The following is a 12845-nucleotide window of genomic DNA, read 5'->3' as shown; positions in this document are numbered from 1 at the left end:
CTTTCCCACACTTTATTGTCATCATACTTTTCCCTTTCCACAATGCCCCTTTCCTTTACAACGTCCTGTTATTCTCTAGTGACATGTTGCCATGTGATGTCACGCGGTTGCTCTTGACTCCCAGAGTCCTTTCACACTGTCCCTCGCTCAGAAGTTTCTTGACTCCTTCTGGCTTGGTCTACGTCATAGTATTTGTCACACAGCCCTTCTCTTTCTCCCCCTCCACTCCAAACTGTTTAATCCTCCCCTCTCTAACCAGACCCTCATTTATTGCCAAAAGACATGACAATCGATGTGGCATAACTGTTGTGATGTCATCGTATATGCACAACGTCACAAATACATCCCCCTCTAAAATGTTATGGAGCTATTGCAGGGAATAATGCCTTTAGGGATTAAAAACAATCTTGTCATTTCTGTACCCTCATCAAATTCAAATAATGCATTGAGACTGTTTTCATAATGTGCCGAATAGCAATTACTTTTCCGTGTTTTGGGAAAGACAAGCCCAGATTTGAGTAGGAAAGAGAACTGCCATGATATCAGCTCAATACAACAGTGAAGATATGGAAGAGATACAATAATATTTGCAAGATCAGTTTCAGTTATTAGGTATATGTTGAATGTGTATACTTATAGTCACTTTTCTCTTCAAGATGTTAACTCGTGCAAGTTTGATTGACAACAGCTTGCATGCCCAGACACCAGCCTTTTAAAGACCCCATGAAGATGTGGTAGTGCTGCTGGATGGTCCACATGCTGGAATGTTGTATCCTACTCTTCGAGCCACATCCAGACATTCTACCCTCATTAAATAGCTCCCTTGTCAAGTCGGCAGAATGAACTGTGGCGGATAATAAGTAGATTACCATTGTTAAGTGTGGAAGAGGAAGGAGGCACTGACCGCTCTGCATGTGGTCATATAATGATGCAGGCCTATATGCCCTGCATCCAATGGTGAACTGCACTGGCAAGAGAGCCTCAGTTTATACTTCTCAGGCAACTTAAAATGATGGAGGTCAATCGAAACACTTATACCTCACAACAAGAAGGGCCTGGGTTCATTTCGTGACTCAGGTGTTTTTCTGCGTGAAATGTGTGTGTGTGTGTTTTCCCTGTGTTCTGCATGCGTTTCCTCCCCATTCTCCGGTATCCTCACATTGCAAAAAAAGCATTCAATGCATCTGCTCACAAACATCCCAATGCTGAAAAATGACCTGTAAATGACTCAATTAGGATTACACAGAGACAACATCACCCACCTCAACTGCGAAAATCTTAGCAGGACTCTCCTGAAAAAGTTGAGGCATAATTTGATTTATATTATTGGACGTTTTATGAATACCTTACAGTACAGTCGGTGCACCATCATATTGTGTGCTATATATGGCAGACTCGTCATATAAATTATTCTGTGCCCTATAATATTTGTAGAGCTGTCAAATTTTCCACTGAACTATCTCAGCTAAAATCTTGATTTGCCTCTTAAAATCTAACGTAATATTAACACAGCATTGGCATGGCTCGTACATTTGTGCTTCTTATGCACACTATTTATCAAGGTCATGAAAATATTTCATATTAATGATTGCATGCCTAGTCCTGCCCACATGAGTATTGGACTCTACTTTAGTGGCCCTAAGCCATTGTTGGAGATTCCTCAATGCTACGGCGGAGTCATTATCTCTGGTGGTTTCCCATTAAATTATGTGGCCTTTCATGAACAACAATGACAGTGTATGAATCAGGCCCTAGGTCTAAATAGAAGTAAGTTCACTGCAACAATACTGCATTCTGAAACATAAAAAAAAGTTGAACACAAGCCTATTATGAATGTTAGCTTGAAATATCAACATCTGTATTAATAAGCTCCATAGTACTATATTATGTGAGTGTCGTTATTGCTTACACTGTTGGTCCGATCCATTGCCTCCAAGTTAGCCTGCATTAAAAATGGGAGATGGTCTGTCCTGGATCTGCCAAACCCTCCATCCAGTCCAACTGGTTTAGTCTTGTGGTGATCTTGATAGCATCAGCCAGTCTTCCTGAGCCGAATATCTGCAACATGAGATCAGGGCAAATACTGTTGGCAAGATTCCTTTTGGGTTTAGCGCACAGGTAGGCAACTAGTCAGGTACTTGTGTAATCGTGAAGTTTTTGCGATTTTCATAGCTCAAAAGCATTAAACAGCGGTGGCAGCATGTTAAAATGTGGAGATGCTAGTTTCATCATGAAGGCCACGATTACCTTCTTCTATATATCATTGGCAGTGCCTGGGCAAGTGTAGCCTGCCTAACCACATACTTCACATCCAACCGCCTTATTGTGTTCCACTCGAGCAATCTTGATCTTAGCCCACTTTTGCGTCAAAGAACATGTGGGCCTTACCTCCCTGCCACACGGCCTGTTCATGTGGGTACGCGATGTATGCACTTTGGCCTCCATTGCATGCCAAGAATTTGGAGCTAGGCCCTACTGTTCACCACAGTATATCCCCACATGTCCCGCAGCTTTGGCCCGCCTTGCACACCAATGCGTTTGCACCTGGCCCTACCACACTATTGTGACTTGTCTGCATGCTCAGTCTGCTTTTAGCCTGGCTGACATGGCTACTTCAGACACAAGGCCTCCAGGTGGTGTTACTGCAACTGCAGGAATGCACTTGCCAAGTGTGTCGAGCTCGTTGGAAAAGTGCCATAAGTTGTTTTCTCGACCTCCTTGTGGTGGGCCCCTCCTTTTCTGCTTTCATTTGATGTGGACCCTCTGTGCTTTATTTCGAGGTTGCTCTTGGTTGTGTGCCAAGAGTGACCCCTTGATAAATCTGCATGTTTGTCCTTAAAAGGTTGAGACTACCACTTAGTTGGTGGCTTTATGCTTCAATGGCACTTATGCTTGACAATTATGTTTCTCATCGCTAATTATAAACTCTACAAAACATCTTCTTTGGTTCTTTCGGTAAAGTCACGTGGAATGAGAATAAAATAATAAAATAAAATAACACAATTGAATTCTCACGACGTTTCGGCCACAACACAAGCAGCCTTCTTCAGGTGAAAGAACAGAACTGCCCGACAGGTGAAAGAACAGAACTGCCCAACAGTTCTGTTCTTTCACCTGAAAAAGGCTGCTTGTGTTGTGGCCGAAACGTCGTGAGAATTTTATTATTTTATTTTATTATTTTATTCTCATTCTACGTGACTTTACCGAAAGAACCAAAGAAGATGAATCCTTGCAGTCACGAAAGCTTTAAATCTACAAAACATGTTGAAGATATCCAGGTGATTTTGTATTAGGGATTGTGCAAGTGTCTTCATAAAAACAGGGTAATTATCAGCCTATTGCCCTCCTTCCTCACTATGATAGCTTCAGGTTTCCACTTTGAGCAGCTTTTGGAGCATGTACAGTACTTGTTCCTTTTAGTTTAGACATTGACATGAACTTACATAAACTGGACCCAACTGGGGCTTCGCTGTTACCCAAAGGGGGGGACCTAACCACTTCAGATGTCCAAGGAAAATTTTATTTTGCTTGTACAGAATTTCATGAGTTTCCCACCCTCCAAAAACAAGGTTTATCATCCAGGCCATTTGGATGGCGATGATCTGGAAAATGCCTCCATCGGGATATCCATGCTGATGACGGTTGCACAGTAACTTCAGAATCTCCTGGAGTGACTGAACAGATAAGCGTTCCAGTCAGGTAATTTCCATCTTTGGAATTTCGGGAGGGTACCGGTGACGTGGTGCAGAAAAGTATATATTTTTTCCACTCATTTCCCAAGGAGGACAGGGAGTTTTTTTTATAACTATGTATGCTTTCAATAAATAAATCATGGTAAATTGTGATTTGGAAAATTACATTAAGTGGATGATCATGTCGTGGGCTGCAAAAACTGCTGCATACATAGCAACGTGTACTTATAACCATGACATGATTTATAAAGTAGTCCCATTGAATTGAAAGTGAATTAAACAGAGCATTGGTTTCTGTTTATTTTTTGTTTCAGTGTTGCTCTTGTAGCATCGCGCGGTCAGTGTCGCAGGCTTTGCAGGTAAAAAGTAGCCTTTCCAAAGCAATGACACTTCCGAAATAATCCACCCCTGTGTCGGGTTTCATAAATGCACCATATATCAAAATCGAGAAAGAAATGTACTTTTTGGTGAAGAACAGGCAGTGTAAGTTGTCAGCTGCCTCCGAATACATTTAGCAATTAAAATTGACGCGTTATTTTTTATGATGCAAACAAAAAATTAGATTCATAATAAAGGTTTTTGGCTTAGATCGCGTTATTTATGTGTTGTAACCCTCCACCACCCGACACGGCCAATCAGCAAAAAAAGTGTCACGTTGACAAAAAACAAATAGTTCACTACTTAGCCCACCGGTGTGTTGAAGAGTGAATCCACAACATTTACAGTTTGAGTACGACGTTTCGCTGGTAAATACATCCAGCATCATCGGGCAATTCGCCAGAATGGTAAAGCCCTCGCTTGCTCCCGGTTTTATATAGAGCAGCAGGGTGACGTCATTATTTAACTCATATCAGGTGCAGTGATTAGAGGCGGAGGGGGGTATTGTAATTATATAATCGATTGGTAATCAGTCAATGGTTATGATTAGTAATGAGTTGTAGATTAGTAATTAGTTGTAATGTGTGTTAGTGATTATATGCTATGTTAGTAATCCGTTAATTAGTATGTTTCCCCTATAAGGAATTGTAATGTGCATTCATATTCTTAGCTCCCTCGGCAAAGCCACGCCGAAGGGAAACAACAAAACAACAAACATATTCTATTATTCTATTGCCTCCCCCCAACGCGACTCCACCGAAAGAGCCAAGAACATGAATTACTGCAGTCACGAAAGCTTTATATAAAAATGTATTGTGTATTATTTAATAATACGCTTCCAGGCCGCACTAAGCCTGTAGCTGTCAGAGCGATTAAAGCTATTCTTATTCCTCTCAATTTCAATGGATTCTCTAATTAGTCTTTGCCAGTAATTAGTTTTACACAACACTGCAACATTGTCAAAATCAATTGAGTGTCCTTGTTGACAAGCATGTTCTGCCACTGCCGACAGTTGTGTTTGAGATAATTTAATATTTCTCTGATGTTCTTTTAGTCTTACGCTGATGTTACGTCCCGTCTGTCCAATATAGAGTTGGCTTAAATGAGACAGAATGGAACCAGGTTGCTTAACAAGGTTTAAAGCTAAGACTTTATAGAAAATATATATTTAATTGTTGATAGAAAAAACTACTTGGTTTTATATACACTATATTCTTGGTTCTTTCGGTAAGTCACGTAGAAGGGAAACAATAAAATAAATAAAAATATTTTTTATTTTATTGTTTCCCTTATTTTATTGTTTCCCTTCTACGTGACTTTACCGAAAGAATCAAGAATATGAATCCCTGCAGTCTCGAAAGCTTTATATCAAAATTTATATACACTTTTTGGGGGCAATTGTTGAAGGCACGTCAGGAAAAAATATTAGGAAATTGAGAACATTGAGCAGGATCGAATTATTTTGTAACAAAAATAATGTAAAGTCGTGAACCAATGTGCTTGCAAAATAAAGTTTTCAATCCTTGCACGTTTCCATTTATGACATGGATTAATAAGCATTAATACTGCCAAGGAAATTAAACAAGCTGGAAAGTGTGCAAAGAAGCATTGGAAGCACAATGATTCACCAAGAGACCAAAACATGAACACGTGGATCAGGGAAGACATGCAAATAAGATGCATCATATTGTCTTTATACATCCAGTGGGCTTGGGTAGGACATGTCACCAGAAGGGACGATTGACAAAACTGATACCAGAATGGCAGCCCTAGACAGCACCGGAGAAGATGCCAATTAATATGCAACGGTGAAATGGATTGTGGCATCACAGAACCGTGAGATACATCCAAAAGTGTTTGGAGGTCTTAATTTTACAAGGGATAGAAGGTGACGAATGTTAATGACTCGCAAAATGTTTAAACAGTAATACACAAGGTCAATCTGATGTGTGAATAGCTTATGATTTGTATAATTTTTAAAACTATTACATCCTTTCTTAAGTGGTCTGCTGTCAACGTCTCTGACCTGTAATTTTAAAAATAAGTTTTGTTTGATTTACTAGAATAAAAGGTCCTACTTAGCATAAAAAAGGAAAAACAATCTCCCGCGGTGATGTTGACCGTACTGCTTTGTTACAAATTTGCCCAAGGGATGCTCAGGTTATATTCAGTTACCAAATGATATCATATAACATGTTTTATAGGACCATGACATGGCATGTAAAGTGAAGATGAAGGTGTTGTTTGTTGGCCTTTTTATTCTTTGCAATGTTTATAGGTCATGTGGATAGCAGGAATACTTGCCCCTTGGGGTAATGAGATACATGGATATGATTTTCTTTTTAAAAAATTAGAATCTGGAGTAGATCTGTTTTACATCTTAAACGTAATGTTGCTTATTTACTGGAAATCAAAATCAGTTTACCTATATCACCGTAGTTTCATCCTGTCTTGTATACATTTGGAAATGTTGCCAATTTAAATACATTTTCAATGGGAAGTTCTTTTCAAAGCCAAGGATGTTTTTGCCTAACACTTACATAATGGTGTAGAAATAAAATTAAATAAAAACTCATCCAGATACAACAGCTTGAATGATGGCATGAGAAATTGCATGTTCCCTTTTGGAGTGCCACCAATATTAACGTAATTAGAATTTTCTTCACGTTGTACCTTTGTTGGCTGTCTTGATACTACTACATTGGCTTCAAGAAGGAAAACAGGCCCAGTGTAAGAGTGAACAACCTTGCCGAACAAATCAATGCAGGACATTTGCTCTGCGACTTGAGTTACATGTAAATAAAGGCAAGCTTTTAGCCTCGCTTGAATGATCACGTATTGTTTATATTTTGTATTGATGACACTCGTGCCGTAGAATGCAAATGATGAATAGTGCATCGTGTTAATGTCTTCACTGGTTAAGTCGCTTTTTAGCTGTTGTGTGGTAAATTGGTTTGTCCATTTACTGAGGTTGCAGCACATGTGCCTGTCCACTTGGTTACATTTGTAACGTGTATTCATTGATTGGCAATATATCACAATTTGACTACAGATTGAATCTAAGTTAATCATTTTGTTAGTAGTTTCTTTAATGTGAACTGCATTATTTTGTATCAAATAAATGTGAGAGCCGTTGCATATTGACAAATAACAAATCCTAATCCCTACCACAGTCTTTTTGTCAAATATTTGCAGGTGTGCCACGATGAACTTAAATTCTATTATTTGTGATGTTATAATGCAGCCAATTGACATTACTGGTTTTGCTGGTTCTGTCGTTTTATGCATGAGAAAATATTACTGGCTCACGTTTGACCCTACACGTGTATTTGTTTTTGCAGTGTTTCATTGGCAAGCCACAATCATGGGACCTGTAAGTATTGATTTCTCCCAGAACTGTCATTCATTGGGTATACGATGAGCACCTGGCTGTTGTCTCTTGCTCAAGTCCATTTGTTTCTCAATGTTGTTTTTAATTAGTTTTTTTTGCTGCTCAACAGAATGACAGCCCGTACCAAGGAGGGGTGTTCTTTTTAACTATTCACTTCCCCACAGACTACCCCTTCAAACCACCAAAGGTAAATGCTGACTTCCTTTCCAATAGACATACACCTGCAAGGTTCTTTGTTTGATTGTTATCTAGGTTGAGCTCCAAACATGCGATTTCACATTTAACCATGTGAATGCGATTTGGAATTAATTAGCGACTAATATTTTATTTTTTGATTTAAAGCTTTCGTGACTGCAGTAATTCATATTCTTAGTTTTTTCGGTAAAGTCACGTTGAAGAGAAACAACAAAATAACAAAATATATATAAAACAATAAAAATTCTCACGACGTTTCGACCATAACTCAAACGGTCATCATCAGGTGTGTCGGTTTGCATAAATTTATTTTGAAAACGGCATATTTATTTATTTATTTATATAAAAATAACGTTTGCGTCACGCGCAACGATTGGCTGTTTGCCAGGACTAGTCCATCTATTTTTTGAAAAGAGGAGGGGGGAGACGAAATTTGTTTTTATGTATGCTGTCTGAAAGCCACTGTGAGCGTGAACAATCAATCAAGAACTGAAATGATTTATCAAATCTTTCCAATGATTGCTAAGATAGAATCCATCTTCTCGGTTGAAATTGTCTCTGTGTTTGTATATGTGGATAGCCTCATGAACGAATCTCTCATGGAAGCCAGATGGCTTACAAAGAACCTCCGTCTTGGAAAAGTCAATGGCATGTGAGCCTACTGAATTAGAACAATGATCTGCTACGGCCGAGGTGTTGGTCCTACCATGTTTAAGGTCTGCTTTATGTTCACGAATGCGGTCCGAGATATGGCGTTTGGTTTCTCCAATGTAACTACTACCACAGAGGCAACTTAGTTTGTAGACACCAGGGTATTGTATGTCCGGAATCACATCTTTTACAGACGGAACCAGATCACGGATTTTATGTAATGTGTTGAAACGGACCTGGATCTTGTGTTTATTCAAGATTTTGGAGATCTTTTTTGTGATCCCAGCAATGTAGGGTAAAGTGATGGTTTTGAAAGGCTCCTCAAGAGGGTTCTTCTTCATGGTTTGAGTGATAGCTTTGCGGATTGTATAGTCGGAGTAACCATTAGCCCTAAGAGCTTGGTGTACGTGCTTGAGTTCACTGCTTATGTGTTCCTGGTCGGATATGCATTGGGCTCTATGATACAGAGTCTTGATGAGAGAATTCTTCTGTGATGGATGGTGGTGGGAATCCGGTTTCAGATAAGCATCCGTATGGGTAGCTTTCCTGTAGACAGAGTGGCTCATTGAACCATCAGGTCTCTTTTTAATTAGGACATCCAAAAAAGGTATCTTGCCATCTATTTCGACTATTTCGACTTCCATGGTAAATCTGATTTACCATGGAAGTCGAAATAGATGGCAAGATACCTTTTTTTGGATGTCCTAATTAAAAAGAGACCTGATGGTTCAATGAGCCACTCTGTCTACAGGAAAACTACCCATACGGATGCTTATCTGAAACCGGATTCCCACCACCATCCATCACAGAAGAATTCTCTCATCAAGACTCTGTATCATAGAGCCCAATGCATATCCGACCAGGAACACATAAGCAGTGAACTCAAGCACGTACACCAAGCTCTTAGGGCTAATGGTTACTCCGACTATACAATCCGCAAAGCTATCACTCAAACCATGAAGAAGAACCCTCTTGAGGAGCCTTTCAAAACCATCACTTTACCCTACATTGCTGGGATCACAAAAAAGATCTCCAAAATCTTGAATAAACACAAGATCCAGGTCCGTTTCAACACATTACATAAAATCCGTGATCTGGTTCCGTCTGTAAAAGATGTGATTCCGGACATACAATACCCTGGTGTCTACAAACTAAGTTGCCTCTGTGGTAGTAGTTACATTGGAGAAACCAAACGCCATATCTCGGACCGCATTCGTGAACATAAAGCAGACCTTAAACATGGTAGGACCAACACCTCGGCCGTAGCAGATCATTGTTCTAATTCAGTAGGCTCACATGCCATTGACTTTTCCAAGACGGAGGTTCTTTGTAAGCCATCTGGCTTCCATGAGAGATTCGTTCATGAGGCTATCCACATATACAAACACAGAGACAATTTCAACCGAGAAGATGGATTCTATCTTAGCAATCATTGGAAAGATTTGATAAATCATTTCAGTTCTTGATTGATTGTTCACGCTCACAGTGGCTTTCAGACAGCATACATAAAAACAAATTTCGTCTCCCCCCTCCTCTTTTCAAAAAATAGATGGACTAGTCCTGGCAAACAGCCAATCGTTGCGCGTGACGCAAACGTTATTTTTATATAAATAAATAAATAAATATGCCGTTTTCAAAATAAATTTATGCAAACCGACACACCTGATGATGACCGTTTGAGTTATGGTCGAAACGTCGTGAGAATTTTTATTGTTTTATATATATTTTGTTATTTTGTTGTTTCTCTTCAACGTGACTTTACCGAAAAAACTAAGAATATAATATTTTATTGTTCAAAAGGTTTGATTTGAAATGTAATATCACCACTAGTCAAAGTGGTAGCAAAACACTTCATAAACAAATTGAAAAATGTGTTGGCACTTGTATTGGTCCATCTTAATTGAAGTTACTCCTGCTAAAGTTACTCTTACATTAAAGCCTTTTGAATAATGAAAACTGTGAAATGTAGCAAAACATTTTTTTAAATAATGTAAATGACAAATAAACTAATAACCAACAAATATGGTTTTTGAGAGGATTGCTACAACACCACAGAAATGATGGATGTATTAAATTTTCTGTTCAGTAACCTGGATACAGACTACTGTTGCTGTGCCCTGTTCCTCGATTTGTCAAAAGCCTTTGATGCTGTTGACCATGATCTTCTACTCGCCAGACTTGGTCTACTAACATTTTCAGACAATGCAATGAACTGGTGCAATGAACTGGTTTAAGTGTTACCTTTCATAGCGTTCTCAAAAGGTGCATAGTGATAACATCTCATCCACAAATATGAAAATTACGAAGGGTGTTCCACAAAGTTCCATGCTGGGTCCAATTCTTTTCTCATTTACATAATCTTGGACAAAATGTAAATCGTGCTAGTATCGGGTTCATCGCCAAAGAAAGTCAAACAAAATCTGATTTCAACTTAATTCAATGTCTGTTATCTGACATCCATGGGGAATGGAGAGTGCCTGTTTTATTCAAATTGTGCCGGTTATTCGAGAGTCACCAGCTTTTCCAAATACATAATACCTTTCAATAAATAAACTAAGCTTACATTTGTCACTGTGCTATAAGAAATATTATACTCTTTTACAGAGGTACTCACCAGTCGGTTGTAGAGCATTCTAAGTTGATTGAGGAGCATTACAGACCTTTTGACGTTTCCCTTTGTTTTATTGCCTTTCACTTTTTCCCTCGTGATACAAGGTCGCGTTCACAACACGCATCTACCACCCAAACATAAACAGCAACGGCAGCATCTGTCTCGACATCCTCAGATCACAGTGGTCGCCCGCCCTTACCATCTCCAAAGGTACCGGTTTTTGTATTCACCTGTGTGTGCGTGGCTCGGTAACAGCTGCACAGATTTCAGATGTGGTCACCCAATGCAGAATGGAATGCATTTGGCTTTCTGTCACCAGGGCAAGTTGGATATTGTAATATGCAGCAGTTTTTTGAACGAGCTCCTTGCATAAGTGATGATATTTTTTACTGCAGAGACTACATTGTACGTGCTATTTTCCCTTCCAGTCTTACACATTTAATTTAAGTAAAAATGGGTATTTGCAGGCTCTATTTGAAATTAAACTGACATGTTTGTTTCCTGGTTTTCACGAGGTTGCCATGGTGGCGAGATGTTAACTACCTCGCCTTGTATGCAGGAGGTCGTGGGTTCAATCCCGCCTGCTGTATATTTGGAGTTTGCATGTTTCTCCCTGTGGTCGCGTAGATTTTTCTGCGGGTCCTCCGGTTTTTCCCTCCACATTTAGAAACATGTGTTTCGAGTATTTGGCTGCTATAAAGCTCCACGTGATTAGCCACTTCATTGAGCTATTATTTGTGTGGCCAGGTGTACGTTAGTGGGCCTTACCTAGTAATATAAAAAAATAGTTAAGTTTAGTTTTAATAGTTTTTGGTTTCTAGTTTAGTTTGGAAATTACGCGGATGTACAATTCAAAGTAAAAGCAATTTTGTAAAAAAAAAATTGTCCAAAAACTGCATTGCATTGATAGTTTTTGATGACCTTGGTTAGTCGTATTTATTAATACACTGCTTTTATACGTAAACATACATTCCTAATTGTACTCGCGAATAGAGACATAAATTAATAATTTTTGATGAGTGGAATTTTTGCCACACCAGTAGATCCAAAGGTGCCGGTTCCATAAATAGCCCAGGTTTTGACATTTTACCCTCTCGAATAGGTCCTAACAACCTTCAATGCAAAAACACAATAATGCTGCCAAAAGTTGCAAAGCATAATGTCAGACATGGGCAGACAGCGTAATTCCTGTATGTGTACATAAAACAAACATGCGATCTTTTTGTGGAAAAAAATCTAACCTAAGATCTTGAAATTAATAGCAGTTGGTTTAAAAAATCTATTTGATTGATAGTCTTTTGGTCTTATGAGCAGGGGACAAGTTCTGGCATGTCTTGTGGGTTTCACGTTACAATAATGAACATAACTGTACTATTAACTGACAGAGCAGCTGTTATTTGTTGTAGCCTTGCCAACAATACAGTGTGTTCACGAAACGTACTGTTAACGTGAAGGGTGTAGTGAATATTGTGTTTGGTGTTTGCAACTAGACCTTTTTAATGTGTAGAAAAGTAGGACACGTTTAAAAAGTCAAGGAGACCGTTGAGGCCAAGTGATCACTATAATTAGCGCCATGGTGTGGTCTATTCTTAACCTATTTCCTTTACTGGATGCTTCTTCATGCACGGCAACTAAACAATGTCATCCTTCTGAGTCCGGGAATGCACATCGACGTATTTCATCTAGATGGAAACTCTTCAGCTGGAATAGCTTTCACTCATTAAATGTTTACATTTTTTAACTGTGAGATGGCTATAGGTTGATTTAACAACATTACTCCTAATAACACTTTTTTACAGTTAACATAGATATATATAAAAAGGCTGGCTGACTATTAAAAATGTCACGCCTGATCTTAAATGCCATATCATATATGTTATGTAATCGGTATTTAATAAATCCTGGCTGCTATAAAAATACTAAGATA

At 38.9% G+C, this 12845-nt stretch overlaps 1 protein-coding gene across 2 annotated transcripts in view; it reads left to right on the top strand.

Annotated features, from left to right (window-relative positions):
• LOC116950938 (ubiquitin-conjugating enzyme E2 D2-like) overlaps window positions 1-12845 on the top strand; it is a 32267-nt gene that overhangs the window by 9563 nt on the left and 9859 nt on the right. For both annotated transcript variants that reach the window (XM_032969128.2, XM_032969129.2), the window contains exons 3-5: window positions 7412-7443; window positions 7571-7648; window positions 11023-11128. In XM_032969128.2, coding sequence (XP_032825019.1) covers window positions 7412-7443; window positions 7571-7648; window positions 11023-11128 — 216 coding nt within the window. The remainder of the gene's footprint in view (window positions 1-7411; window positions 7444-7570; window positions 7649-11022; window positions 11129-12845) is intronic.

This window comes from Petromyzon marinus, chromosome 41 (assembly GCF_048934315.1).
Source record: "Petromyzon marinus isolate PM22_M1 ecotype Great Lakes invasive population chromosome 41, UKy_Petmar_22M1.pri1.0, whole genome shotgun sequence".
Lineage (NCBI taxonomy): Eukaryota > Metazoa > Chordata > Hyperoartia > Petromyzontiformes > Petromyzontidae > Petromyzon > Petromyzon marinus.
The sequence above is the reverse complement of the archived record's forward strand: the minus strand, read 5'-3'. Positions and strand labels throughout refer to the sequence as shown.